Here is a 27904-nt window from a genome sequence, read left to right on the forward strand (position 1 = left end):
TATATATGTGGAAGCAAGAGTATATACGTATGCTTACGTGTAAACACGATTATATACTTGTTAGACGTATATACGTACATTTACGTGTAAACATCAGTACATGTATCCACGTATATCTACGAGTATATCCGTTAATATAGATGTATGCTTACATAGTGAATCCAAGATCTTGGGCAAAATCTAAGTGGTGTGAAAGGGGAGGATAAGAAGCAAAGAATCGTAAGGAACTTATGGTCGTTGACGCGCTACATGCACACAAAGCCAGAAATCGATGGAATGAAAACAGGTCACAAATTTGTTACACAAAGATGATTTTACCCGACCTTTTAGTTCTTAAGAAATATTTAGACAGTTGTTAAAAAGTAAGGCCTGTAGTAGCTCTAATACACGCAACGCAACAAAGGCGCAGCGACTGATGAAAGTTTTTCAAGAGTCTCGTAATTGCAGCAGAGTGTATTACAGATGCCGGCCGCAAGTTTCATCAATGACTTTAAAACTTTCTTAAGTCGTTGTGTAAAATTGTCTTTTTTGTAATAAATTTGTGACCTGTTTTGCATTCATTAGTTTCTGGCTTTGCGTGCATGTAGCGCGTCAGCGTTGAGTTTGTGGCCATATGTTTCTTATGATTCTTACTTCTTATCCTCCTCTCTAACACCTTTTAAAAATTTGCCCAAGAGTTTAAACTCACCCTGCATGCATGTATATCATATGCTAGTATGTAAGTGTCAGCTCGAGTATGTACGTGTATAAACGTCGTGTCTACCTGAGTATATAAGTGTTCGTATATGTACGAGTATAAGCGGGTCTATACGTGTATAGTCGAATGTATATCTGTATAGATAAAAAATACTACGAGATACCCAAATACGTGTTTATTGGTGCATTTATGTGAATACGTATATATACGTGCCTACACGAGTATATGCGTATGCATGCGCATATACTCATATATTTAACCTTTTCTATTGTAAAAACATTACATATTAAGTGAAATTAATATTTAATTGATACCTGCCTTATACTTAAAGATTAAGTGATTTTAAAAGAACAATATTCGTTAAGCCTAATATTATGACCACTTTACCCCATTTTACTAAAATTGTTCTAAAAAATTATTCAAAAGAGATTCAGCTAACTGCTAATGAGTATGAGTTCTTGAGACATGTAGGAAGCTTCCTGTGCAGTCAATCTGTTCATAATTCTAACAAACAAAATTTCCCAAGGAAGTTAAAAAAGGTGTTTATATTTTTAAAAAATTCATAATCACTCAAAATATTTTTTTTTACCAAATAAAATTTTGCCAGTTGTAAAATTTTGTATTCAAAATGTAGTTTCTAACTGCATTACTCTAAAATAAAATTTTCACATTCATTCGAACATTTATTTTTAAGGTATAGCCATTTATTTGAATTATGACCACTTTACCCCATTGACCACTTTCCCCCACCAGACCCTATACTCTAATAAAGTATTCTGTTGAAACTTTCACGTTCTCTAATGGGCATTTTCTTGAAATATGTAACCGGAAAGATCTATTAGCTTTCGTTAGCCTTCTGCAATGACTGTATTCTTTCTTAACAAACTGATTGAAATATTTCCATTCGAAATTATATTCCATATTTCTTAGACATACCATTGACCTGTACAAAGTTTACCACAGTCATATTTCCACATTATTCTAGTTTGTCCCAAATTTCTAAACAATATCCCTTTGGCCCAGCTGTTTTTCCAGCCTAATGTTATAGTATCTGGCGTAATGGTAATTCATTTGTATGTAACTAACAAATAAACCACTGCAATGAACGTCCAATGTAAATCTCAATTTTCCTTATAACTCCCTTTTCAAAAAACATGTATTGATCACTGTTTGCACTTCCAACGTCCAATGTAAATCTCAATTTTCCTTATAACTCCCTTTTCAAAAAACATGTATTGATCACTGTTTGCACTTAACCCATAGCTCGTAACTTAGAAACATCAATATTTTTCTTTCAAAATGCTGTTATGCTTATCTTAATCTTATGAGAGCTACCAAACACAGGAGAGTACGGTACATCATACTTTGATATAGGTTACAAGAGTAAAGTAAAACAACTTGGTCTTATGTTGTCTTTCTAGCTTTATTTTTTCAGTCCTTTATTTGAATCAAAATATTGTCTCTTCGTCCGTCAAAGTATATCATTTTTTGCTGAAGAGTGCTATTCTTCATTTTTCTTTTCAAGTCAATGTTTTTTTTTTTTCTTTACCTAATGATTTTGCTACGATCGACTACCTTGACTTAATCTTCTTTGTTAATTATTCCCATATCTTTTAAAGCAGCATTTATAATAATTGAGACTGATCAATCGGACAGGGGCAGGTACAGATTTCCAGACTATCACATTAAGGACAGAATCATGCTGAAAATTGAACTCCCACTTCCCCGCACACACACACAAGAACGATCCTACGGTCTGGAATACGAACAATTTCTGAAACTGCTTGGGTGTCAATAAAAAGCATCAAATCGGCCAGGAATAAAGCACATAGTAGGGCACAAACGTTAGTAATCAATCTCACAAGCAATAAAAATAAATATTTCAGACATTTAATTTAAAAAATAATAAATGGAAAAAATTACTGAAATCGTTTTTTTTTTTTTCCTTTCAAGTATTGTTTACATGTAAAAACAATGTCTTCATTTACATTTGAAGTAATAATTCAGAGTTAAGAAAGAATACAGTCATTGCCGAAGGCTAACAACAGCTAATTAATAGATCTTTTTGGTTACATGTTTCAAGAAAATGCCCATCAGAGAACTTGAAAGTTTCAACAGAATATGTTATTATAGTATACATACTCTATAAAATAAAACCTAATTCATCGTGTATTATTGGAAGAGAATAGTTTTACAGTGTAAGAGAATAACTTATAGAATGGAATAGAGTAACGTCAAGAAAACATTATATTGGTCAATTCTGGCCAACAATAGAAAATGCGTGAGAGAGCTGGCTGAGCACTTAAGAGCTTTAAAGGGGATAAATGGCTGAACTCGGTAACTATGTTTAAGAATTCAAGATTACTATATTTCAATGGAATTCAGCTGCTTGACGGTGAACATTTTCTTTGGTGAAGAAAAATCTTGACTTCAATTGTGTGTGTGTGTGTTTTTTTTTTCTTTTCAAACTGTTTATATGTAAAAACAGTCTTTTCACTTACATTTGAAGTTATAACCTTATAGTTTGAAATAATTCAAGCTAAATAGAACATTTTAAGTAAGAAAGATAACAAACTAGAACAAAGAACCCAGTTGATAGCGGTGAACGCAAAGAAAGGACAAACCAGAGCTGAGACATCATATGTGATGTGCACTCTTGATGCACATTTGAAGGCCATTTCGCAATTACCCCTAGGTCATTCAACTAACTATACATTAAGTATTTAATTCTCCAGAGTTTAATTTTAACCATTCGCAGATTCAAATGGTAGATAATTACATTTTATCAGCTCATTTTCGCGAGTTTGGTGAAAAATGAGGCTAAATACTTAAAATTGAACCTCAAATGGGCAGCTAAAGATATTGTTTGATTTAGCTGAAATTTTGTATGACAAATAGGCTTGGTAAGAGGCAACTTTTCCACATACAGGCTAAACATATTTCGCAATTTCGTTTTTTTCACTCCACCCTACTCTACAGGCCTAAGCAACCGAAGCTGGCGACTGCGGTCCTTCCGACCTTCGACAATATTTAGCACAATCTACGGACACGACATCATCATCAAAGTACAAAATTTGATTAAAACCAAACATTTTTTGGATTACTCTTCAAAATCTGGTGTAAGTACAGGTATTTGATCATAGTAGCTTTTAAGACTTTGGAACATATTTAAAAGTGTTTCAAAGTACATTGACTACTTCTTATTGTTCAGTTTACAGTTATAAACAATGTAATGTCTTTTGCTATTTCTATCATACATAAAAGTTACCTAAAACTATCTATCAGTACTTTCTTAAATATTGGGTAAGCAAAATTTAATAATCACAGCGTCCTAGCAATTAGGAAATTTTAGAAATATGCTAACAGTGTTTCGAAAAGACGTAACAAACAGAACAGTAAAGGAAGAAAAAAAAAGTTTGAAAAGGAAATATATATATATATATATATATATATATATATATATATATATATATATATATATATATATATATATATATATATTAGGGTGTCCCAAAAAAATGAAATTCGTTATTTTTTAACGCATACCCTCTTATTTTTTTCCTTTTATATCAAAACCGTTGTCAAAAAAGTTTCATGCAATTTGAAGCAGGGTAACCCGTGCCGACTTGCGCCTAAAGGCCTAAACGTGTAAATAGCACGTATATTCATAAGCAAGCCAGCGCTGGCGACGCGATACTTAGCGAAGCTCAAAACAACTGTAAATAGTGCACAGAAAACAAATGAAAACAGAAAAACATATGTTGGGAGAGGGGGGGGAGGGGGCTTACCCGTAGCAATTTGCAAACCGTCAAACATGTCAGTACGAATACATTCCGGTCAGCGAGAGCAGTATAGTCCTTCCATAAGGAACGAAACATGGCAGTGGAATTGCAATTGCAATTTCCTATTAAAAAAAGAGATATTTTTAATAGGAGTCGTAAAACACCTAACTACGGGCTTGCAAACTTCCCTCTAACGGACAAGTTCTGTCTGTGGTGTTTTATAACATTCGAGAAGTAAAATTTAACCATCAGTGAAAGTGCAAATCTCGCTATTCGGGAATGCATCATCTTTTGGGAAAAGGCACGCATTTTTACCAAATCGTTGCCAAATTGTGTGAATAAAAAACCTAAATCAAATTTGGAGAGACTTAAAAAAAAATGCAAAGAAACTGAAAGAAGTATTCAGGCAGCGCCAACAAGAATTTTAGAGTAATTTAAACAATTTATCCAATATTGCACATGCTGACGCAGTTCGGTTAATCAAAATAGAAGAAGATGGGATTTTCTTGCAACTCCAAAGAGAGTACAGCCGACGTGGTCACTTTAGGTGGAGTGGATAAAAAACTTGCCGACAAAGAGGAAAGGGCTCGACTTAGAGCTGTCAAGGAAGAAAAGAGGCGCATTAAATACGATTCCACTTCAACACCCTCGGAATTGTATGAGCCTGTACAAGAAGAATCCTCTTCGAGCTCTAATGAAAATATTAATTCAGAAAATTTCCGTGAAACATATAAATCAGTACCTAGAACAAGTTTATCAGGACCTGGAACAAGTATATTCGAACCTGGAACAAATATATCAGAACCTGAAACAAGTATTATCAGAACTGGAACAAGTAAATATGTAATGATGAGGGATTTTATTACTCCAAAGTCAGTTGCTGCATTGGACAGGTGTCCAAGTATACGAGATTTTGTGTTTATTCTTGAAGCTACTATTGACGCACTTGGGTGTAACATTGATGAATTTCCCATAGGTAAATCTTCAATTCAAAGAATTCGAACCGAAAAGCGGAAGGAGCACGAGGAAAGAATAAAAATTGGTTTTCAGTACGAGGTACCATCTGTTGTGAATTTACCTTGGGATATGAAACTGTCGCCTGCTTTGAGTGCTCAAAAATCAAAAGAAGTTCGCTTATCTACAGTTATTTTATATGGATGTGATGGGACAACACATTGCTGAGTCTAAACTGGATAATTCCACAGGAAAAGAACAAAGGCTGTTTGAAAGGCAGTTTTAGATTGGAATCTCGAAGACTAAGTTAAAACTTGTGATACTACAGCTTCCAGAACAGATCCTTTAAGTGGTTCTTGCGCTATTCTTGAGCTAAAATTTGATAGAGAAATGCTTTCCTTTGCTTGCTGCCGTCATATATATGAACTGATCTATCCCACTAAAATACAGTGCTATGGAGGAGCTGCGGAGTTGTTCCGAACTGTACCCTAACTTGGAAAATTTACTTGACTTTTACCGTGCTGAACTTACTAACATTACGGTCAGAGATGACTATCAAGAGTTGATAGAACTGCCTATCATATCTTTAGGTGGAGATACAGAAAATGAATTTAAAATAAGCCCACCGGGAGACATGCACAAAGCTCGATGGATGGCTCGAGCGATTTACTCCCTAAAACTATTACTATTTAGTTCACAACTGAAATTAGATACGAAGGAAAATGAAGCATTATTTGATGTCTGCTTGTTTGTAGTGACAATATACGTGAAACCATGGCTTCAATGCATTTTGCCAGTCAAAGCACGAAAACAAAAATTTGTGCTTTTTGATAAAAGTACGAAAATGGGAACCCAATTATCTCAAAAGCTACTCTACAAAAATTCATCCAGCTTTTATGGTATGGTCAATAAAATTTCATTCCTTGATGTGTAAAAGATTGTCTCAATGCTTAGAGCAGTAAACGATGCTGCTGAAAGAGCGGTAAAAATGATGCAGGACTTTCATGGTTTGCTAACAGCTGATGAGGAACAAAAAAAATCTGTGTTACGTTGCGTTCAAGAGCAGCAGAAGCTCTATCCTGACTGCAAAAAGCAAACATTGAATTAAAAATATGTGCAGTAATGTTTCTTTTAGTCTAATATTGCTGTAAATATCTGCTTTAAATAAATTGATGTCGCGTGTAGTAAGGAATTATGCAGTTAGCAATCTTTAAACTGTAGTCGCCGTACAGGGATTTCAGGTCCAACTTTGACCTCAAGTCGGCACGGGTTCCCGTTATTTTATTGCAATGAAACTTTTTTCTCATGTTTCTGAGGTGAAATGGAAAAAATTTGGAGGGTATGCGTATTCGATTTCACAAATTTTTTTTTCGCCATTATATCTTGGGACACCCTAATATATATATATATATATATATGTATGTATATATTTCTCTCTCTGTCTCTCTCTCTCTCTCTTTTTTTTTTTTGAATGCCATGATTTCACTGTCTTGCTAAACGTTAATATCTTTCGTTTGCGTTATTGTATGAAGTGAATGTAGTATCTATTCTTTTACTTTTTTTTATGACTTCTACCTGTGTTTTTGCTTCGTCAGTTGATCAGTTAGAATGAATCGATCGTTAAAAATTTGTTTCGATTTTTCATCTGCCGGAGAACTTCACATTGAAAAGTAGGATATTTAAATGTCGAATAATATACACACGTATTAAAATGTTATTCTTGATTAGAGTTTTGAATTGGATTTTATTTTCCCGGGATTGTAATATATATGACTTAATATTTTTTGTCGTTCCTGTTAATGATTCATAAATACGTACTCTTCATTTTCGCTGCTGTAGTAAATGTCAGTAGCAAATAAAAATTACTGAGCAATACAAGTGGATATACGAAAGTTAGTGCAAGAACAGACAAATTAAAGTTATGTAAACTTCTGAACTATGTTGGAAAGTCTGAAATGTGATCAAATGCTTTAAACTACAAGTTTTAATTAGAACTGTATTCAATGTGAAAAACGTACCAAGACTTCGTGTATCATAAATCAAAACAATAAATAAAACACAATTGTATTCAAAAACGCACGCAACACGGGGGAGGGGGCAAGATCCGCTATATGAAGCAGTAAAAGGGTGCCATTTTTCTCTCCTAGGGTTCCATCTTTTAGCCTCGATGCACGTTGGGTTCAGGGTGCCAGTTTTTCACCCTAGCTAAGGGTGCAATTTCGGCTGCCTATTAGGTGCCGCTGGTGCTACAAGCGTTTCATCCCTGAAAGGTGCCAAATGCAACTTTTGTATATAAGAGTGATTCTCAACCGGTGGTCCGGCGGATCGGCAGCGAGCAGCAGAAAAATTTGACCGGTTGATCAAATTGAACAGCATTCTCATAAATGCTAAATTTTGCATTTTTGAAGGCTTGTAACTTATTAACTATTTAATAAAAACATAAAAAGTTATATGTTGTTGCAATCTATGGAATAGGATAATTAATCTGATATCAGTAAAATTTTCAAAGTTATTACAGTTAACTCTTAACCGAGTTTCAATTGCAACCTATTAAATGTTCATATTTTGGCTATTGGATATTGTTAATTGACCCTCAAAACTAAAAAATTCACCATCGCCGAATTTTAAAACACCGTGGTTGTTTTTTTAATGAATTTTTAAAAATTCACGCGCAAAAGTGCGCGCTTCTGAAACGTCACGAGCCTGCGTCACAGGGGGCGAATGGACAGCCTTCCGCCGAAGATCCCTTGTTTTCGCTAGGAACATTTTGAGCGCGCTGATATTTTTATTTTTTAGAAATTCAATAATCCTTTTGAACACACTATGGAGGCCGGATTCGTTAAAGCACAATCTAAATAATCTTCCTCAAGTAACACCAATGAGATATTCGAATATTTTCGAGAGGATGAGAGGTTTAATGTTCCAGAAACGCGAGGAGTTAAATGCAAGGAGAAAGCGTTATTACATTTCGTCTTCGAAGTCGAATGCGTGACCTTCGCTTCTCCTCCTAGCGGAAGAGGGGATGACGTCACTTCCTATGCCAAATGACGTCACAAGAGCTTGAACTTTAAAAATTAGTTAAAAAAAAACTACTTATCGTATCGCAAAAACTTTTTCACCTATGATGTTCATACATGTTACTCTATCATATAAAAATAAAATTGAAAAATCAAAAACTTCCCTATTAAGCATTTTATTTTTTAATCTCAATCTTTAAGGAATGCATTAGCTTTGCTAAAATTAATGCCCAATAATGTGCTAAGTATCATAAAAGAAATACCTTACTTTTGAAGTTGTTTTTTAAATCCTTTGTCTTCAAAATCAGTTTTAAACTTAGTGACATTTTGTAAAATGATGATTTTCCCCTTCACATAGACACAAAAATTCAAATGAGGGAAAATTCAGACAACTTTGAAATTTTGCAAGAATATAGAGCTATGTTTCTACTATTTGCTTGAAGAAACTCGAAATTGGTTTTCGATTTCCAAACGTAAAATAAAATTCAAAATAATAGCATTTTCTTTGTGTTTTATGGGTCAATCCGTACAGGTTCGACGGATAGGTGCGCTCGATCATTTTCAATTTTTTTTGAAATTCATATCCCTAAAAGCTGCATATGAAAAATGTTTGACACCTCTTTTATTTTTTCTCTCAACTGGACCTTTGATTTTTTAGCGGTCGTCAAAAGTGATTTTCGTGGTCAAAAATTGGAATTTAAAACCTTTGCATTTTGGCTAAAATCTATTTGAATTACATTTATGACAGTTAATTTAACGCTTTGATGTTTAAGTTCATAAGTTGATAGTCTAGCATGCTGAGTTACGTAGCTGTAAGTTAATAATTAAAATAATGGCAACAGGTTAAAGTTCAAGGTCAAATGTAAAAATTTTACTCATTTCAAGGGGGGATAACTCGCGTATTGGACGGAAACACAAAATGAAATACGGCAAAAACTCATCACTGGAAACATGCTAAAAAGTATATGTAACTTTTGCCGTGTGTTTTTTATGTACCCTCTATAGATTACAGCCCCTCAAAAATCGGAAAAATGATAAAAATGACATTTTTAGACCCCTGTAAACTAAAAGGGGATGGAATTAAAAATAAAATTTCTTGGCCAATTGAATATTCTATTCAAGTACTATACATGTTATGTATACTGTTTTTTGTATTTGATTTGTAAAAAAGATACAGGTCTTTGAAATTGAGCAATTTCGCTAGTCAATTCACACACTAAAACATAAATAAAAAGTGTGAAAACTTCATTGCACCTTCTTAGATTACATGTATTGTGCCCTATATAATACATTATACCGAAAAAACATATTGTAATTTTCAAAATAATTATTTTAATTTGATAACTTAGAAATATTTGAACATGAATGAGTAGTTTATACTGTACAGAACTTGTATGAATTGACCCTTATGTGAAATTACGAGAATTCATAGAACTAAATAAACGACTAAATGATGCAAAAGCAAGTAAAATTGACATTTATTTCAATTTTATAAAATATGTACTGGTATAATGTGAATTTTATATAAAAAAATGCGGATAAAAATTATATATCAAGTAATAATAATACATAATAATAACTTCAACAAATGCATAAAAAGAAATGTCTTTTTTTTCTTTCTCTTTTTGCTCTCCACAAAAAAATCTTTCAACCGGGCTAAAAATTTGTGGCTCATTTTTTGTAGAAATATCCAGTTGAAGACATTAATAGTAATTTCATTAATATATTTCTGGTAGTTTCAGACAAATATCATCTTTAATCGGTCATGTGTACTACGGTGACGGACAATGTGGATTCAGTAACTTAAGAAAATCAGTTATCTGAAAAAATATCGATGCATAAAATCAATGTGTAGAAAAACATTACCTAGTCACAAATAGTTACTATACATATATAACAAATAATTGAAATTATTGATGTTGGATTTAGGTCTAATCTCTAACTATTTTTATTCAAACATAGATTTTTTTTTTTTTTTTTTGACATAATATATAACACTAAATTGTTGTCCAACTGTTTAGTAACAAAAGAGTTTAAAATATGAAAAATAATAAAGCAAACAAATAATTAATAATAATATAACAGTAATGAACACTTAATTTGCATGCTTATTGTACGAAAATAATAATTTTAACTTTTTCCACCTTTTTTAAACACTTATAATAACCATACATTAATATTATATATTGCGGAGAGGATATGGGAACTGTTAACATGTGAACCTATATGTTGTGTTCGCAAGTACCCCTTCATCTACCTTAGAACTAATTTTCCAAATCAAAGAATTCTTAATTTAATTAAAAAAAATAAACATTGTCATAAATTTACTTGAATGTTCATATAATGGTTTGCAACAATTAATTTTAACATATTAGTTAGTTTCAAATATGTTTTTACGTGAATAAAGAGAGTGATGAAATTACATTAGCATCTGCTAATACAAAAGAAGCTGTCACAACAGGAACATAAACTGGTTCATTACGCTCAAAGTTTGGCCAAGAAATAGTACTGGTACGGCCATTACTTGATAATTTTTCAAGAATTTTTGCTTTAAGTTATCCTAGTATAACATACCATGTTCACATGTGCCCCCTTTTCCCTTACATGTTTTTGAATTTTATCGTTACCTAAATGTATATTTGTATAATGCAATGTTTGTTGTGGACGTAGACATCACGGATTACGTTTAAGTTCTGATAAAAAGAACACGAGATGTTGTATTTATAGGTAATGTGTGATCTTGTCACTTCTCTGGCGACCTTCCTCTGGTAGTTTTTGTAGCAATAGTGTCATCCTCTGACACCCTAGTGCCTATAAAACTCAAAAAAGTTCATGCATCTTCTAAGCGTCATCTCTACAAACACAAAAATATTAGCAATTAGTGGAATAATGAATATTAAACTAAACAGAAAACTTTTTCTTTGAGACTCAAAAATGTCACTTATCGTATATTCATCCAACTATATTATTTCCACAATGTGAGCGTTTATACATGTAAGTAAACTTATGCTTTTTAATTTTGAACGATGTGCATTTGTTTTAGGCTTCATTCGGCTTATTAAATGTACGTTTTTTCGTAACAAAACTGCACGTATCTAATTCTTTTGGTCTGTTCCAGGCAATTATGTTTGTTGTTCGTAGAGGTAGAAGAAGCCCTGAATGCGGAGGTGCGTTAGTGACCGATTCTCATGTAATTACAGCAGCTCATTGCGTTGTGACGTCTAGAAGAGGCAATACGTAAGAGTGTTATTTAATCATACAATGTAATAATAAAAATAAATTAATTATCGTACGTAAATCCTAAATTTGTATTTTTAAGAGTTATCACTCCACCAAAAGAAACTGCTTGAGGAAAATAAATCTTTGTACTCCACCAAGTTTCAGTGTAGATAAAATCCTGCAATATTTCACATTTTTTTCTATAGAAAATTTTAGTTTTATCAGCTCTGCGACCACACGATCAAACTTTTAACTGTAGCAAAATCAGACATTAATTATATCTGTTCTTTAAAATGAAATTAAAATTTCACCAAATTTCATCGTTAACTAGGGGATCCGACCCTGCTCGTTCCGTTCTTCTTCGTCCCCACGCCACCATCGGCGGATGCACAGAAATTGGTGACGAACTTGGCAAATTTCTGTGTTCACTACACTTGCCAAGCACACCCACCTTAACCCCCGTGTTTGTTATATTCGCTAGGCGGGAGCACCCACTGGGCTGCTTCCGCCCTCCTCGGCTGCTTGGCATTTGGCGACGGCCTTGGACCTATCTTGCCCAATTTGATGTCAGCCTATATGGTGGAACAAATGTTAACATTCCCAGTATGTAAAAGTTCAGAGAGATTGAGAGCGTCCGGAATAACTTCCCTGAATTCCCAGATCCAAAGTTATGTCTTGACCCCGAACAAACTGACTGTTCTGAAGAGATAGGGTTAAAGCCAAACTAACAGTCAGACCGACATTTTAACAATATGATACATTTCGCTGCATAATCTGAATAGTACTTCAGTAGAAAAAAGAAACATTTAAACATATGCATCAACGGGCCATTCCACGGAAAAACGGACATTTAGTCCCACACGTGACAGCTCATATATTTTAATAAAAAAAATTTTTAAAAAGATAATGAACGAAATTTTGTTGCTAAGAAATCACAAACGTACGTGTAATTTCTCAAGCAAAAAATTTTGTTTGATTGATACCTTTCCTAGTATATATTATAGCCAAATAATTAAAAGCGTTTCGTTCCTCCCCCCCTCCCCAAGATTAACCACTGCATTATAGTGAATGGGGACATGAAAAAATTTGTTCATAAAGGAACCATCCAATGAAAAAATCATTTCGTCATCAAGCATAAAAACTATGGAAATTCCAATTGCGCAACACAATAGGGGAGACTGGGGATACTTGATCCCCACTTTAAGTTTTAATTTTTTTTTCTCTGCTGCAAATTATCAGTTTTCTTTTCTTTCTTTCTTTTTTTTTTAAATTGCGTGAGCAATCGTGATTGTTTCCTCTATCTGACAGTATTTTTTTCAGTTGAAATTAAACAAATAGATTTTTGGTAAAGTATTTTTTTTTTCAATATTTTTATAAAAGGGTCATGTATCCCCACATCAAGGGATACTTGATCCCATTGAGAAAATACGTAGATTTTTCATTAGATCAGCAATTTACCTATGGATTTCAGTTCTCCACGGAATGTTTCTAAAAAATAACAATACTTCTAATTTTCTTTCTTCGATGATAATAATGTGAACACAAAAATAAAATTGTTTTAAATTCGACTAGGAAATTTGTAGAAAAATGTATGCAACTTTAATGAACTTAGATGATTTTGATCAGTTACTTATTCTCTAATACAGTTGTGAACAATATATTTAAAAATAAAAGTAGTAATTCTTTTAAAAGTAGCGTAATGATGCAAAAATTACAGCAAATAATAAAGAAATTATGATGATAACTACTAAAATTTACTTATCTGCTTCTTGTTTTGCAATAATGAAATTAAGAGTTTTTCAATTGAATTATTTAAAAAAAAAAAGAGAAGAAAAATTTAAACATCTGTATGCTTCTGAAAAGTGAAGAAAGCCCAGCATATGTTTTCAAAACCTGAAAAGTCAAATGCAAACATTACAGTTGTTGTAGTTCTTAAAGTTCCGCTCAACCTAACTGGATGTGGCATTTTAACACCTTCGTTCTCATCTACTACACTTTTGTCATTTCTTCAGGAAAAATAGATTGATTAAGCATATTACTTTTTCGTTTAAAAAAAATATTTCAAACTTTGGGAATATAACTTTGCATTATTTGACCTACATAATGGGCAACTCTCTTTTTCGTTGTAAATCTAACTATAGCATTTTTTTTTTCAATTCAAAGAAGGATAATCAATTTCAATTGTTCAGGGTCATTTGGCTCATCAGAACATAATTCATCAGTAGAATGTTTATGTTTTTATGTTTGAGGTGTTATGTGTAAATAAAAACCCTGAGTTTGGTTACAAATGCGAACTGATATTTTAATTAGTATTTAGCAGATTTACTGCAGTGATTGCTTATATCTTTCACTTTTACTATGATAATTTTTATTACCTTGACATGGTTTTGAATGTTTAAAATTAAACTCAACTAAGTAAACTAGTTATATTGTTTTAATTGTGTTCAGTTTGTTAAAGGGATACTTGATTCATGGGATCATGTGTCTCTGAAACCAAACTTATCAAGTATCCCTAATATGAGATTTTTATAAACATACTTGTTCTATTATTAACAATCAGTGTCAGTTTACTAAAAATTTACCTTAATTGTTAAAGACTGTCGTTACTTTTAAACCACACATTGCTATTTTTTTAAGTTGTATATCTAACAGATAATGTCAACTTCAGAATGCTTTCCTTAAAAAAATTTCCCTTGACATATTCAGACAATGATTACAGTCATTTCTTGAGCTAATGTAAAATGGCTGAAAAAAGACAAAGTGTTGCCAGTTTTTATGTACAAGTATAAATTTAACATTGTTGTCAGGTTTCAAAGCCTGAAAGAACGATAGGTTCCAATCTCGTCTTTTGCACGGTCCCTGCTAATTTTGAACTCTTATATCTCCTTGAATTGTGGTCGCAAATATTTGCAAATTTTTTGTGTTGGTATTATTCTTCAATGGAGATTATTTCCCTAAATGCAATGTGGGGGAATCGGGACCATAAAAAAAATCGATTTCATATGTTTAAACTTTTTTCTCAACGTATTTTTAAACTTCATCTCATTGTGAACCTTTGTGGGATTGGAAGGACTAACCTTTGAGAAAATTGAGGTCTTGCAGGTATAATTAGAAAAATCCATTCAGATAATTTGTTTTTATAGCATTAAGTTTCGTCATTACATCTATTTCAATTTTGTTTTAGAAATTAACCTTAATAAATTCATCTTTATACAGAATGGGAGCTATATAACACATAATTTTTCATAGGATAAATCCAAGGAGTTTATTAGTACGACTTGGAGAGCATGACATTGAAAATGATAATGATGGTGCCAAACATCTTGATGTTACTGTACGATTTATCATTCGACACGAACATTTTAATCTGAGAACTTTTCAGAACGACATCGCTATTCTTGTATTGTCTTCATCCATCAAGTTCACCCAGAATATCTCACCTATATGTCTACCATTCCAGCAGTTTACTGACGATACCTTAGCACAAAGGAATGCCATGACAGCTGGTTGGGGAACTATTAGCTTTGGTAAAATACATTATTTTTCTTTTACTTAAATATGTCAAATCAAAAGAAAAATTTTATACAATTCCGGGACGTTAAAAAAATAAATAAATAACTGAATGAAACAACGTCAGTAATATACAGATGCTTATGTAACTTCCAATCAATCATTACTGAAATTGTAAAGATGTTTTGAACTATGAATAATTTTACAAGAAAGAGTTGAATCTATGTATTTATGGTCAATGGCAATGAGGTGGTATTTTGCGTACAAAATGTTGGCATCTGGAATGATTTTTGCCTATCATGGTAAACGAATTAGTAAGATTGTTTCATGGAATTTTTATTGAATGTATCAAAATGAACTGCTGAGTGAAATCTACTTTTACCCCTAAATAAACCCAAATAGTTTAAATTAACTAGTTCTTAAACAAATGAAGCAGTGAGAAGCAAAGGGATGTAAGTGGCAAAATTAAAAATTTGGAGGCAACCAGTACAAATAGTAGGGGAACCTCTCGTCTGTCTTGGGGCAAGAGATAATACTAATAGCCCTGGTAGGTGCTGCTGCACAGCATGATTTAGAAGAAAAAAATCAATGAAAGCCTACCTAGGACGTTATCTTTAAACGCGTTTCACTCAAAACTTGGAAATGTCCACTTACGTACATCGTTTTGGTTTTCACTGCTTCAAATTTATTTTGCTACGCATATAATGTGAAATTGTTAAATATGGAATTGAGAATATAATTAATTTTTAAATTACTATTTACGAGGCTCACCATTCAAAAGAGCAATGTTTATAATTCAAGAATTTGAATCAATTTTTCAGTGTGAGATAATAAGTAGAAAATGTTAAAAATGTACTGATTGTAGAATTTAAAACGTCACAAATTGTTCTGTAAAAGAAAATTGACGCCTTCATCGAAGCATAGTTCACTTTTGAACATACTATAAAGTTTTCTATCTCTTATCTTTAATAAAGCAAAATATTAAAATATCAGTGGCTTACCTATGAGGTCTAGCCCCTCAAACATTAGGAATAGCTCCCCCTACAGGGACGTAGCGAAAAGGTGCACGTGGGGTACGAACCCCCCCGACCCCCCTCAGATTTTTTCTACCGTCGGCATTTTCAACAGATCAGTCGGCAAAAATATATGAATTGTATATTTTATTCTGTACATCGACTTTTGGAACAAAAAAAAAAAAAAAAAAGAAAAGACAGAGTTATAAAATGTACGTAAAATATACCAGGGCAGCGAAGTCGGAGGGAAAATGACCGACTCTGGGAGTTTTAGAGCCTTCGACTTCGACTCCTTTATGCCAAAATCAGTCCTACTTCGACTTCGCTGGCACTGGCAGAGTTGTTGACAGGGAAAATGACCGACTCCGATTCTTGAAAGTTTAAACCTTCGACTTCCAACTCCGACACCTTTACCTCAAAATCAGCCTGATTCCGCAGCCCTGAAATACATCACTCAAAGTACGATTTAGCTCAAGTCGACATTTGTGTAAAGTAGGCAGACCAACAGAATTTAAAGAGACAGTAAACAAAGGGTGCAGCACTGGACCAACTATTGTCTTATCTACTCTTACTGAGAAACGAAAAAGTGCTTTTGGGGGCTGGACGGGGGGGGGGGGGGGTCGTTCGATCATTGTCTAAAACGAACGAGATCTCCAACCTATGGCCCACGGGACACATCTGGCCCAAAAACAGATTTGGGGATTTGGCATTAGTGACTGAATATTAAGAAGCAGATATGACAGACGTCACCAAAACAACGTAGCCGCCATATGGGCCGCTAACATCTAACCGCCCTAATTGAAAGACCCTTTATTTTAAAATTTCTAACAAATGGATGGGGGATGCCAAACTATGCCACACTTAGCTCTTTGCTGCATCCAGCAAAAATGTAAAAATCATGGTTCTCATTTTTCTGTCTCATATTGATTGAGATAAATTTTTGTGACTCACATGTTTCCATATCTTGCTATTGATTTAATCATGAATTCAGGGTTTAGGGAATTCTTCTGTTGCTTGCTTTTATCTTACTTCTGATGCATGCTGTCGATCTGTTTAGCACGAGTAAAAAATGTTGCTTTATCTCTATTCTTTTTCGTTCGCTGCCCTACTTTTGCTTATTTTTTTTTTTTTGTAAAGAGAAATCTATGGTACATATTAAAATTAAAATAGGTGTTTCTTACAAAATTTGAACAATTCCGTAAAACTGTACAATCAAAAGTATTAAAATATCAGAGGCTGAAAAGTGCAAATGAAGTGTTTTGAATAATATTAATTGTTCTCGACTCCTTTAAAATAGTTAAATGAGTCTTTGAAATTTCTTGAAGAGCCCTTCTTATTTTTTATTTCTTATCAAGTGCATAAAATATGAAATGTCCGAATTGGCAAGATGCTACTTTATAAATACATGTTTTCTAAATTTGTACACCATTCCCTTCAAAGCATATTTTACTATTAATCATTTTATATTTAATTCAGTGCTGTGTTTGTCGGTGGTTTGGAGGGATGGGGATCAAAAAACTATACCTAAAGCAGATATGAGCAAGAGACACACAATGCGTGATCTTTTCTTTTCCATCTGTCTTCCTCTCCGTCAGCTAATGTCAACGATTTGTCGAACCGTAAAAAATTTTTATTTTGAACCATCTTAAGTTGTTAAATAGTGTATGATTTTTTAAAAAAATTAATTTTCCCATTTTTCCACTGATATTTTTGTAGTTGTTATACGTCCTCAAAATGCAGAATTATACACGGTATATTTTCAAAATTTTCCCCAGGGAAGAAACCCTGGACCGCCTAAAATTGCGGATATTCTGTAACCCCCTTAAAAAAGGTCCCTGCATCACTCTCCTGTTGCCCTTCGTCTTTCAAGATCAATCGAAAAAAGGTCAGCGGGAGAATTAAAAAGAAGGAAAATAAAATAAAACCACATGGCTTGATGTATCACAGGAAGAGACACACATAGTGCGAGATGAAACTTAAAAAATGGCCTGTTTTGCCACCAACATAACAAGTTGTCTGGACTACAAAAAGGGACCCGTCGATACCTATAATAACTTAGGGGCCTGCTGTCTAAATCCGTCACTGTATTTATGTATACAAACGTACATATATATATATATATATATATATATATATATATATATATATATATATATATATATATATATATATATATATATATATATATATATATATATATATATATATATATATATATGTGTGTGTGTGTGTGTGTGTGTGTGTGTGTGTGTGTGTGAATTCCGCAAGTTTTATCATTAGAGTCGGCAATTTGAGAATTCTGCACCCCCCCCCCCCCCCCAAAGGTAAGAGGCTGGGCACGTCCCTACTCCGTCACCTCGCATTATTGCACATAAATTCAATAAAACTCATATTTTTTGCAGTTTATTATGAAATATGAAAGGTAAATAATGTTCACTCTTGAATCAAAGACAGGATGTATTTTCCAGTCCTCTTTATAACAATGCATTTCCTTTCAAAAGGGCTTTAATGGCCTTTAAGGGCGTTAATGTTGTGGTTTAAAATCACTAGACTTCCTTTCTGCTGATCAGGTGTTACATTTTTGAATACCTCTTGTTTTGCAGGTAGGGTCCGATTTTTAACCGACTTCAAAAAGGAGGCGGTTATCAGTTCATACCGTATGTATGTTTTTTTTTTGTTTGTCCACTCATAGCGTCCCACCTAGTGAACCGATTTTGATGATTCTTTTTTTAATGGATAGAGGATGGCTCAACTTAGGTCCCATTACTTCGTTTGACCATATTTGTTCTTTAGAAAAAAAGTTATGGGCAAAAAACAGTAAATTTCCCTATTAAATGATTAAAATGATATTGTAGCGAAGTTCGCTCTTTTCATCCGTGGATAACGGTGGCTCAGTGGTAGAATTCTCGTCTCCCACCCGAGCGACCCGGGTTCAAATCCCGACAAGGACAAAGTGAATTTTACAAAAATTTCGTTTCTACTGTTTCCAGTATTTTCTCGAATGTTCTATTAATTTCTGTATCTTTTCAAGTTTGGAAAGTTCCAGCACTTTTTCAAGTTGTATATAAGGAGATGTAACGTTCATTCGTGGTTCTGAATAGATCTCGGGTTGAGACTAACGAGTATTCGCTTCATTTGGCTTTCACATTGTCTTCGCTATCTTCATCTACGCGACAATAGGAAACTCATTGTTATAAAAGTTTGGTGCCATATAACTGTAACATTAATAGTAATTGTAATGATAATTTTGAATAAAGGCTTTTCTAAAGCAATACAGTGATATAGAGTCGCACTTCTTACTAGGTAACTTCTTACTTTTACTGAAATATCTACATTTACACTAAAAAGAATGAAATAAAAAAGTTTTGAAAAAAAAATAGAACCGACTTCAAAATTGCTCTAAAAAGTGAAAAATAATTTTATTCTTTAAACACCATCGGTAATACTTTTAAACATAATTTTTGAAGTTGGCGCAAAAACAAAAAGTAAAATCCATTGTAACCATGCTTCGTTCATATTTTTATCAAAAAATCATCCAAACTTAGGAACGGAACATTTATATCGTTACTCAAATATGCTGTCATCAATGCGTAATGCATGTGGTAGTGAAGAAACTGGACCTGGTTAAATTTATACTTGTAGTTGAGTTATGGCTGTGAATGATTTTATCGATCGTTTTTGCGTCAACTTCAAAAATTATGTTTAAAAGTATTATCGATGGTGTTTAAAGAATAAAATTATTTTTCACTTTTTAGAGCAATTTTGAAGTCGGTTCTATTTTTTTTTCAAAATTTTTTACTTTGGGAGACCTCGGGCTAAGAAGAATTGTGGACACCCACGACAATACTGCAAATGTATTGTCTGCATATGGTATATTACTGAACATAAAGGAAATATATGTGTAGCACACGGGGAATTCAACAAAGCCTTTATATCAAATTGCGGATGCGTCTTATCCTGGAACTAAATGCTCCCGCCAAGGGCTGGTTTTGACCACTACCGTTTGGAGAACGGAATGGTCTACCTTTCAGCCAAGTTGGGTAATTTTTTTTCAAGCAAAGACGGAAGACCTAGTTGAAAAAATCCTTTCATTAATTTTGAAAAAATAATCAAAATAGGCTTTTCCTGCGAATAGTTATGGTTGGGAAGGGAGGGGGGAGAGAGTTATCTAATTCAAATCTGTTCAAGTGGACCTTTTTTTTTCCAAGTTTATTTTCAATGCTCTTTTAAGTCTTAAGTGTAAAATTTTAAAACTAAAAATAATTAATGTACCGTACGTTACGTGTACCATAGGTTGAGAAAATCTGGTGTCAATACTGGATCGGCCCCATATCGATTACACCCCAAGTTCTCAACATTGTTGGTACACCACATCAAGTAGATACCGTTTATTTATTCATTTTTTTGAACTTTTTCTCCCCTTTATTACGTCGAAGCATCACTTATTTCAGCACAAGTGTATTCACTATTTTCAGTTTAACACCACTTGAATTTCTTTCACTAAACTTATTCAACAGAACATTTTACTCTAAAAGCGGATTTCGCTCTTGACAGATCTCTTGACAATTCGCTCTTGACAGCGGATTGACTTGACAGCTTAATTTCTACTCTTTATATGTAAAAGCAGGCTTGCCAGACGATCCGGTTTGACCGGGACAGTCCTGGTTTTCAAGCAAAATCGCGGAGTCCCGGCCGGTTTACTTCACGTCCCGGAAAAGATAAATTTGATTATAAATGGCCAAAAAGGTCTAAAAACAACTAAATGCGAAAATTTATCTAGGATAATTACTTTATCATTTTTAACATTGACTTGTAAAATTAATACCGGATTATCTTGTGAGGATTTTTACAACAAGATTAAAACCAAAAAAGACTGTATAAAAAAGTCCTATAAAATGAAGCGCATGACTAAATATTATTCAATTTTTTATTCCGCATTCAAAGTGTTTTTTCTGACTAAAATAAATTGTAAATATTTACATCTCGGAAGTGAAATGTTGTAATTTTATCTGCTTATGTCATTTTTATTACCTGTTTTAGGTTCATAATTAGTAACCATTTACTCATAGCATTGAGAATAAACTGCCATATAAAAAGCCCCTAAAATCAGCCAGGGGTGTGTACAGATTTGAATGCTAGCGACGCTGGGAGAGGGGGGCATTTCGGGGTCCCGGTTGAGCATTTCAGAAATTTGGCAAGCCTATGTAAAAGTAACAAATCTATTCCCATTCCCTCCTCCTATGCGTGTACAAAATAAGGGAAGATATCTTTGGTGGCAATTTTATTTTTTCTGAAAGATATTTCTGTTCTTGAAAAAAAAACCTTGTATGGAAAGGGGGGGGGGGATTAGGCGGCATTTTCCATTTGCTCCTCAAACAAATGTTTATAATTTTCCCGGACTACTGGGTATCTTTTCAAAGCATCAGCATAACATTCAGCAGTTGTTTCAGCAAGTGAAGTGTTTTTTTCTGCGCATTGTGATTGTGGGATATAGTCTGGCTCCGATAAGTTGATTCCGATAACGGTTGTTGGCATTGTACCTATCTAAAAATTTCTCCTCTTTCAACCCAAACATAGACGAACTCGTCAAAGGAGAAGCGTCTCAATAAATAGTCTAGCTCTGGTAAAAACATGCTTGACCTTGGTCAAGCACATTTATGTTTGAGTCAACAGAGGAGAAATTCTTAGATATGCATAACGGAAATAACTGTTATCGGCAGTGCAAACTGGCTTACCTCGCCCTTATTTATCAAATAGAATCAATTTTCAGACTATAGAAAGTCTACTTATCACAGCCAGGCTATACTCATTGTTTTTACCGGCAAGTTTCAGTTTTGATGCTATGAAAAATAATTCAAAAGAAAAGAATCGACGCCCCCGTAGCAGTAAAAAGTAGCTCACTCTTTTTAAAGTCAATAACTAAGAAAAAAAAAGAAGACGAATTTCTCTCCCCCCCCCCCCGAAAAAAAAGAGTCATTGAAATTTTAAGCCAGCAACTGCTGGAAAACGGCCACTAAAAAGTTCAGATTGAACTTTTTGAGCAGTAATGAGCTAGACGTCTCGATTCTCGCTTTTGTCCCTCCATATCTGTGTTGCAAATATATTCCTGTTTGACTTCTACTATCTGTATAATTGTTTCAATAAAAATAATAAACTCTATGTAAGGGTGGCGAAACGCATAATTGGTAATTCTCATCAAAAAACTTGAGCAGTTGTTCCAAATAAACGAATGAATCACAAAACATTGTGCTACAGACAACAGCTGAATGGAAAGTTGTTCATGATGCAGTGTTTAGTGAAATGCTGCTTAATCACCAAACGTGAGATAAGACCTTGAGTTCACTATGATTGACTTCCTCTTTTTATTTGAAGGTTTATTTATAATTTTTGTGTTACTAGACAATTTACCGTCTTTTTATTCCTTGTGTTAATGCATTTTCTATTTCGTATTATCAGTTAACATTTCGGGTTTTAAGCACGTTTGTCACTTAGGTGGACCATCTAGCAGCAAGTTAATGGAAGTGCAGCTACGAATTTGGCAGAACCCTGCATGCCGGAGAATTTTTCGAAATGATGTGCCTATTACAAATGCAAACTTGTGTGCTGGAGATGGAGACAAGGATGCATGCTCGGTATGTTGCACAATGAAGGGAAAAAAGCTAGTTTTAGCAAATTTTAACCGTAATCTTTGTATAAACAGCCTATGCATTTTGTTTTAAGGCAATAATTATAAAATTAGTTAATTATCTGATTAAAACAACGCTTAATGGTTTAATGTACGGTAAATGAATTTTTTGCGTTCCCAAAGAAAAATGTTCTGTTTAGTTTAACATTCATTATTTCACTAGTTGTCGTTATTTTTGTATTTGCAAAGATGAAGGCCAGATGATGTTTGATCTTTCCTGAGTTTTATTCTCACCAGGGGTAAATATGCCTTCAGGGGACTATTAGCTTTAAAACTGCCAGAGGAGTGTCGCCAGAGAAGTAACAAATTCACTCATAATCTCATTTAACGTACATTTAGGTAACGATAAAATTAAAAAATATATATACAGTGATCTCTCACTTATACGCGACTAAACGGGACAACGAAATTTTCGCGCATAAGTGAAATTCGCGTATAAGTGAAAAACCCAAAAATTAGCTTAAATGCAATAAGTTAACATCAGTTATAGTAATACTAATAGTATACTACTAATACTAATGAATAATTTCGCACATAACTTCCATTTATACATTGTGATTTAACAAAAAAGCCAAATTTGAATTTGTACGTTTTGTCATTTTTTATGCACTGTACAGTACGTAAGCGAATTCCCCAAAACCTAAAAAATTGTCGTGTGATCAGTACTATAGTCTGCGAGGATGCAAAAGATTTTCGATAGGCTATGTTAACGCGCACCGCTTGAGCACGATTTTTAGTGACGTCAATCTTTTTGTATGTAACCTGTTCTCCCCTCTCGAAGTCAATCACAAGACTAATTCCACCCCCTATTGCACACTTGTGCAAAAAAAAAAAAAAAAAAAAAAAAAAACACGTTCTTTGAAGAATCCGAACAATGGAATAACCTCTTATGAATGTATTTCAAGAGAAAGAACAAGAAGGGTACAAATCCTCCGATAAGCAAAGCGTGAATTAGGCGATTTAACTGAAATTGAAAAAAATTTATCGCGCATAAGTGAAGAGTGCATTTCAGGTTTCGCGTATAAATGAACAAGAGTTAACATTGTTTTCCTATATCGCTGGCCGGACCCGTGAGAAAAACGCGCATAAGTGACAAACGCGTATAACAGAGGTCGCGTATAAGCGAGAGATCACTGTACTTACCAGGGGAAATATTGAAACGACTGGCACAAGCACGCTTTGTAGCAAAGAGAATTGATGCAATATTATTTGAATTTTACTCGAACCCATTAGCTTGCTTCTAACTTTAGTCTGTATTACGCTGGTTATTCGTGGTCAAGGCAACGCGGATTTTAGCAATTTTAATGTTAAATTAGAGTATTTTAATATCGCCAGGTGAGGGTTACATAATTATTATGTCACTTGAAAATAATTAATTTTTTTGCATGTTAATAAATATTTGTATAATGTATTTTGATAAAATATGTTTTGATGTTTATTTAGGTGTATGATTATGGTAAAATACATGATGCCAGGTTATTTAAAAAAAGAATTTTGAACATGTTTGCATTAACAGTAGAAAGAGAGGCCGAGGGAGTATACATTTTAAGCAATTTTCAGCTATAAATGCTAAAATAAAACAGTTATCGAGAATTAACTGCGTGTTCCACATAAAAGACAATATTCTTTATTAATAATTGATATGATAACAATAATATAATTTTTTTTGTCTAAAAAACTTCTATGCACCGTTGAAATTCAAATAGGGCATATTCACCTTAATATCTCTTACTTAGGCTTAACTGTCTCGTGATTCCCCTTGTGCGATCATTTTCTACAAAAATGAGTTTGAAATGCCTTTGCCGATGATAATGTATGTAAAACTCCTCATTGTAAAAATTATTCTTAACGTATTTGAACTTATGAACAGAACTACCAAGGTAGCGATTATAAAAAGGGTCCCAAGTATTATTAACTGTAATTTCACTAGATGAATTAGTAAGGGTGAAAGTCATTAGTGTACAGCGTTAACTTAACTCCCACCGCCTCAAACGTTTTAGTGTATTTGACTTAAAGAAACTAGAAGGCATCGCTATCTACTCTCCTGGCAAGGTTATGAAATAGATTTCCTACTCTTTGTGTGAGAAAACAAAGTTGGCAAAGTTGAACACAGTTAATTGCGCCCTCAGTAATAGGGAAGTTTTCGATTTTTCAATTTTATTTTTATATGATAGAGTAACATGTATGAACATCATAGGTGAAAAAATTTTTGCGATACGGTAAGTAGTTTTTTTTTTTATTAATTTTTAAAGTTTAATCCCTTGTGACGTCAAATGGCATAGGAAGTGACGTCATGCGCTCTTCCGATAAGAGAGAAACGCTAGCGAACCGGTTCCCATGTCATGGGAGAAACCGAAGAACGTGCATTTGACTTCGAAGACGAAACGTAAAAGGCTTATCTCCTCGCATTAAACTCCTCGCGTTTCTGGAACATTAAACCTCTCATCCTCTCGGAAATATTCGAATATCATCATTGATATTATTTGAGGAAGATTATTTAGATTGTGCTTTAACGAATCCTGCCTCCATAGTGTGTTCAAAAGGATTATTGAATTTCTAAAAAATAAAAATATCAGCGCGCTCAAAATGTCCCTAGCGAAAGCAAGGGATCTTCGGCGGAAGGCTGCCCATTCGCGCCCTGTGACGTAGGCTCATGACGTTTCAGAAGAGCGCACTTTTGCGTGGATTTTTAAAAATTCATTAAAAATCAACCACGGTGTTTTAAAATTCGGCGATGGTGAATTTTTTAGTTTTGAGGGTCAATTAACAATATCCAATAGCCAAAATATGAACATTTAATAGGTTGCAACTTCCCTATTCTGAATTTACTGTTTGGAAGCTACTTTTGCAGCTGTCTAAATCGCTCTTCCGACATTGTTACATCTCATGTAATAGTTTAAGTGTTAGAAATTTTGTGATGTTGTGAAGTAAAGGAGTTTTCAAATATTAAAAGAATTGTGTTTCTGGTTTAATGTTGCATTGCTTTTATTAAAATAATCTATTTTGCATCCCATGTTCTGTCGTGGCTCAAAATTACCCTACATAGTACAATAACTATGAACAAGGGTTTATCTTTCTATCATATTTTTTCAAAATATATCTTTAGTTGCTTTTGTCCCAAGGACTGACAAATGTGGGTGTTTGGATGAATGTTATTTGTGTGATATGAGTGAAGTGTTTGTCACTATGCTACGGATATAAATTGAGACTTTAAATCAGTGACTCTGAAAACAGAAAATTTCCTTATAAAGACATGTTACACAAACCTTTTTCCGTTGCTGCGAAAAAGGTACCAAAGCATTTTTGTAAAATGAACGTTCGTTTATAAATAGATACAAGGGGGGGGGGGAGAATGAAAAGGTACAAAACGTCACAACCACGTAACCGTTAACATATTTAGGTGTGCCGCTACGGGAAAACAAAGCGAAACATTTAGGGATGTGATTGGAGTACCAGCTTGGATTGGAGCATGCGTGGATACTTGCATGCACATGAGAGATCAAAGCTCTTACAAACAGCACCGTCCAGTTGATGCGGCAGTGCGTGTGAGGACAGAATGACGTTCACATTGCAGGAGAACCATTAACTCCGGTGTGTACTGTGAGACACTCCAAAGCCTACGCAGGTTTATCAAAATCAGAAGACCAGGGCTCTTTGCGAAGGGTGTGATTCTTCTCCATGATAAAGCGTGTACTCACATCTCCAAGGTCATCCAGGCGGCACTGGCTAAGTTCAAGAGGGAACAGCTTGACGATTCGCTCTACAGCCCGGGAAGGACTGAATCTCGACATAGTCACAGAAAATCTGGGAACAATTAGTTAATCAGTGGGATCGTTGTGCTCAGGCCTATGTTGCATACTTTGAATGAAATCTTAATTTAGACCCACAGTATCGTTTGGTACTTTTACATTTAACACCCCTTGTATATGAAATCTTTATAGGAACAAAGTTTTTGTAGTAGGACAGTTGTTTTGTTTCTGTTTTAACTGAATACATCTACCACTGAATGTAACTGCGTATTAAAGATTTGTGTTGTATTTTGATGCTATTTTAATCGAAAAAAAAAAATCTAATTCTCTTACAGGGTGATTCAGGAGGTCCTTTAATGCTAACTGACGAGGCGAATCGGTTCTATCTAATTGGTATTGTCTCTTTCGGAAAAAAATGTGGAGAGCCAGGAATTCCAGGAGTTTACGTTCGAGTTTCCACGTTTCTTGATTGGATTGAACAAAAACTTGAATGAAAATAAAGTTTTCAACAATAAATTAAATGTACCATATGAAGTGCAATTTATCAAATTTAATATAAATCAACAATTGCACTAAGATAGGTTTATTGCATTTAAATTTGAAATCTGACGCATTCACAACATAACACGCATCATCATTTTTGAGCTCATTAAAGTAAATAACGGTGCAATAAAATTTATTACACTCATTCAGGGTAACTTTGATAAACAATTGCTCAATTTCAAACTGCTCCTCTCATATTTCAATAAAGTATTTAAATGCCTGAAACCGAAGAAACTTTCTTAACGTATTGCATAATTATCATAAGTTAAGATACAGTAATTACAAAAAACCTGTATAATGAGCAGTTAGCACAGTTTAAAATTCCCTGCCACTCAAGGCCGTAGTCAGAAATATATTTCTGGGGGAGAGGAGGAAGGAGGGGGGGGGGGGTTAAGTTTCCTAAGTTTAGTTTTGAATTCATTGCGATGACCTAATTTAATAGTTTCGATTTCAACTGTTGAGTTAAATTACTCTAACATAAGGTTTAGTAATATTTAACAAACTTTAGTTAAAACTAGAAATATATTCAAACAAATAAAATGCTAAAAAATGCATTTTTTTCTTGAATTTATTGATTATTAACTTCGGAACATGTTAAAAATTTTCTATGTAGCCAAAGTTACTTTAGGGTTACACAACTTTGTATCAGGGAACAGAAAAAAAAAAAGTGCCAAGCAGGTTTTCCGACGTATTCGCTACCTTCTCGTATAACACGACGGAGTGCTCATTGCATGT

At 33.8% G+C, this 27904-nt stretch overlaps 1 protein-coding gene across 1 annotated transcript in view; it reads left to right on the forward strand.

Annotated features, from left to right (window-relative positions):
- Nucleotides 1–27120, forward strand: part of LOC129218808 (proclotting enzyme-like) — a 49046-nt gene extending 21926 nt beyond the window's left edge. The window contains exons 3-6 of the mRNA XM_054853129.1: nt 11569–11687; nt 14919–15196; nt 22685–22824; nt 26962–27120. Of these exons, the coding sequence (XP_054709104.1) occupies nt 11569–11687; nt 14919–15196; nt 22685–22824; nt 26962–27120 (696 nt within the window). The remainder of the gene's footprint in view (nt 1–11568; nt 11688–14918; nt 15197–22684; nt 22825–26961) is intronic.
- The last annotated feature ends 784 nt before the right edge of the window (nt 27121–27904 follow it).

Source organism: Uloborus diversus, chromosome 3 (assembly GCF_026930045.1).
Source record: "Uloborus diversus isolate 005 chromosome 3, Udiv.v.3.1, whole genome shotgun sequence".
NCBI classification, from domain to species: domain Eukaryota; kingdom Metazoa; phylum Arthropoda; class Arachnida; order Araneae; family Uloboridae; genus Uloborus; species Uloborus diversus.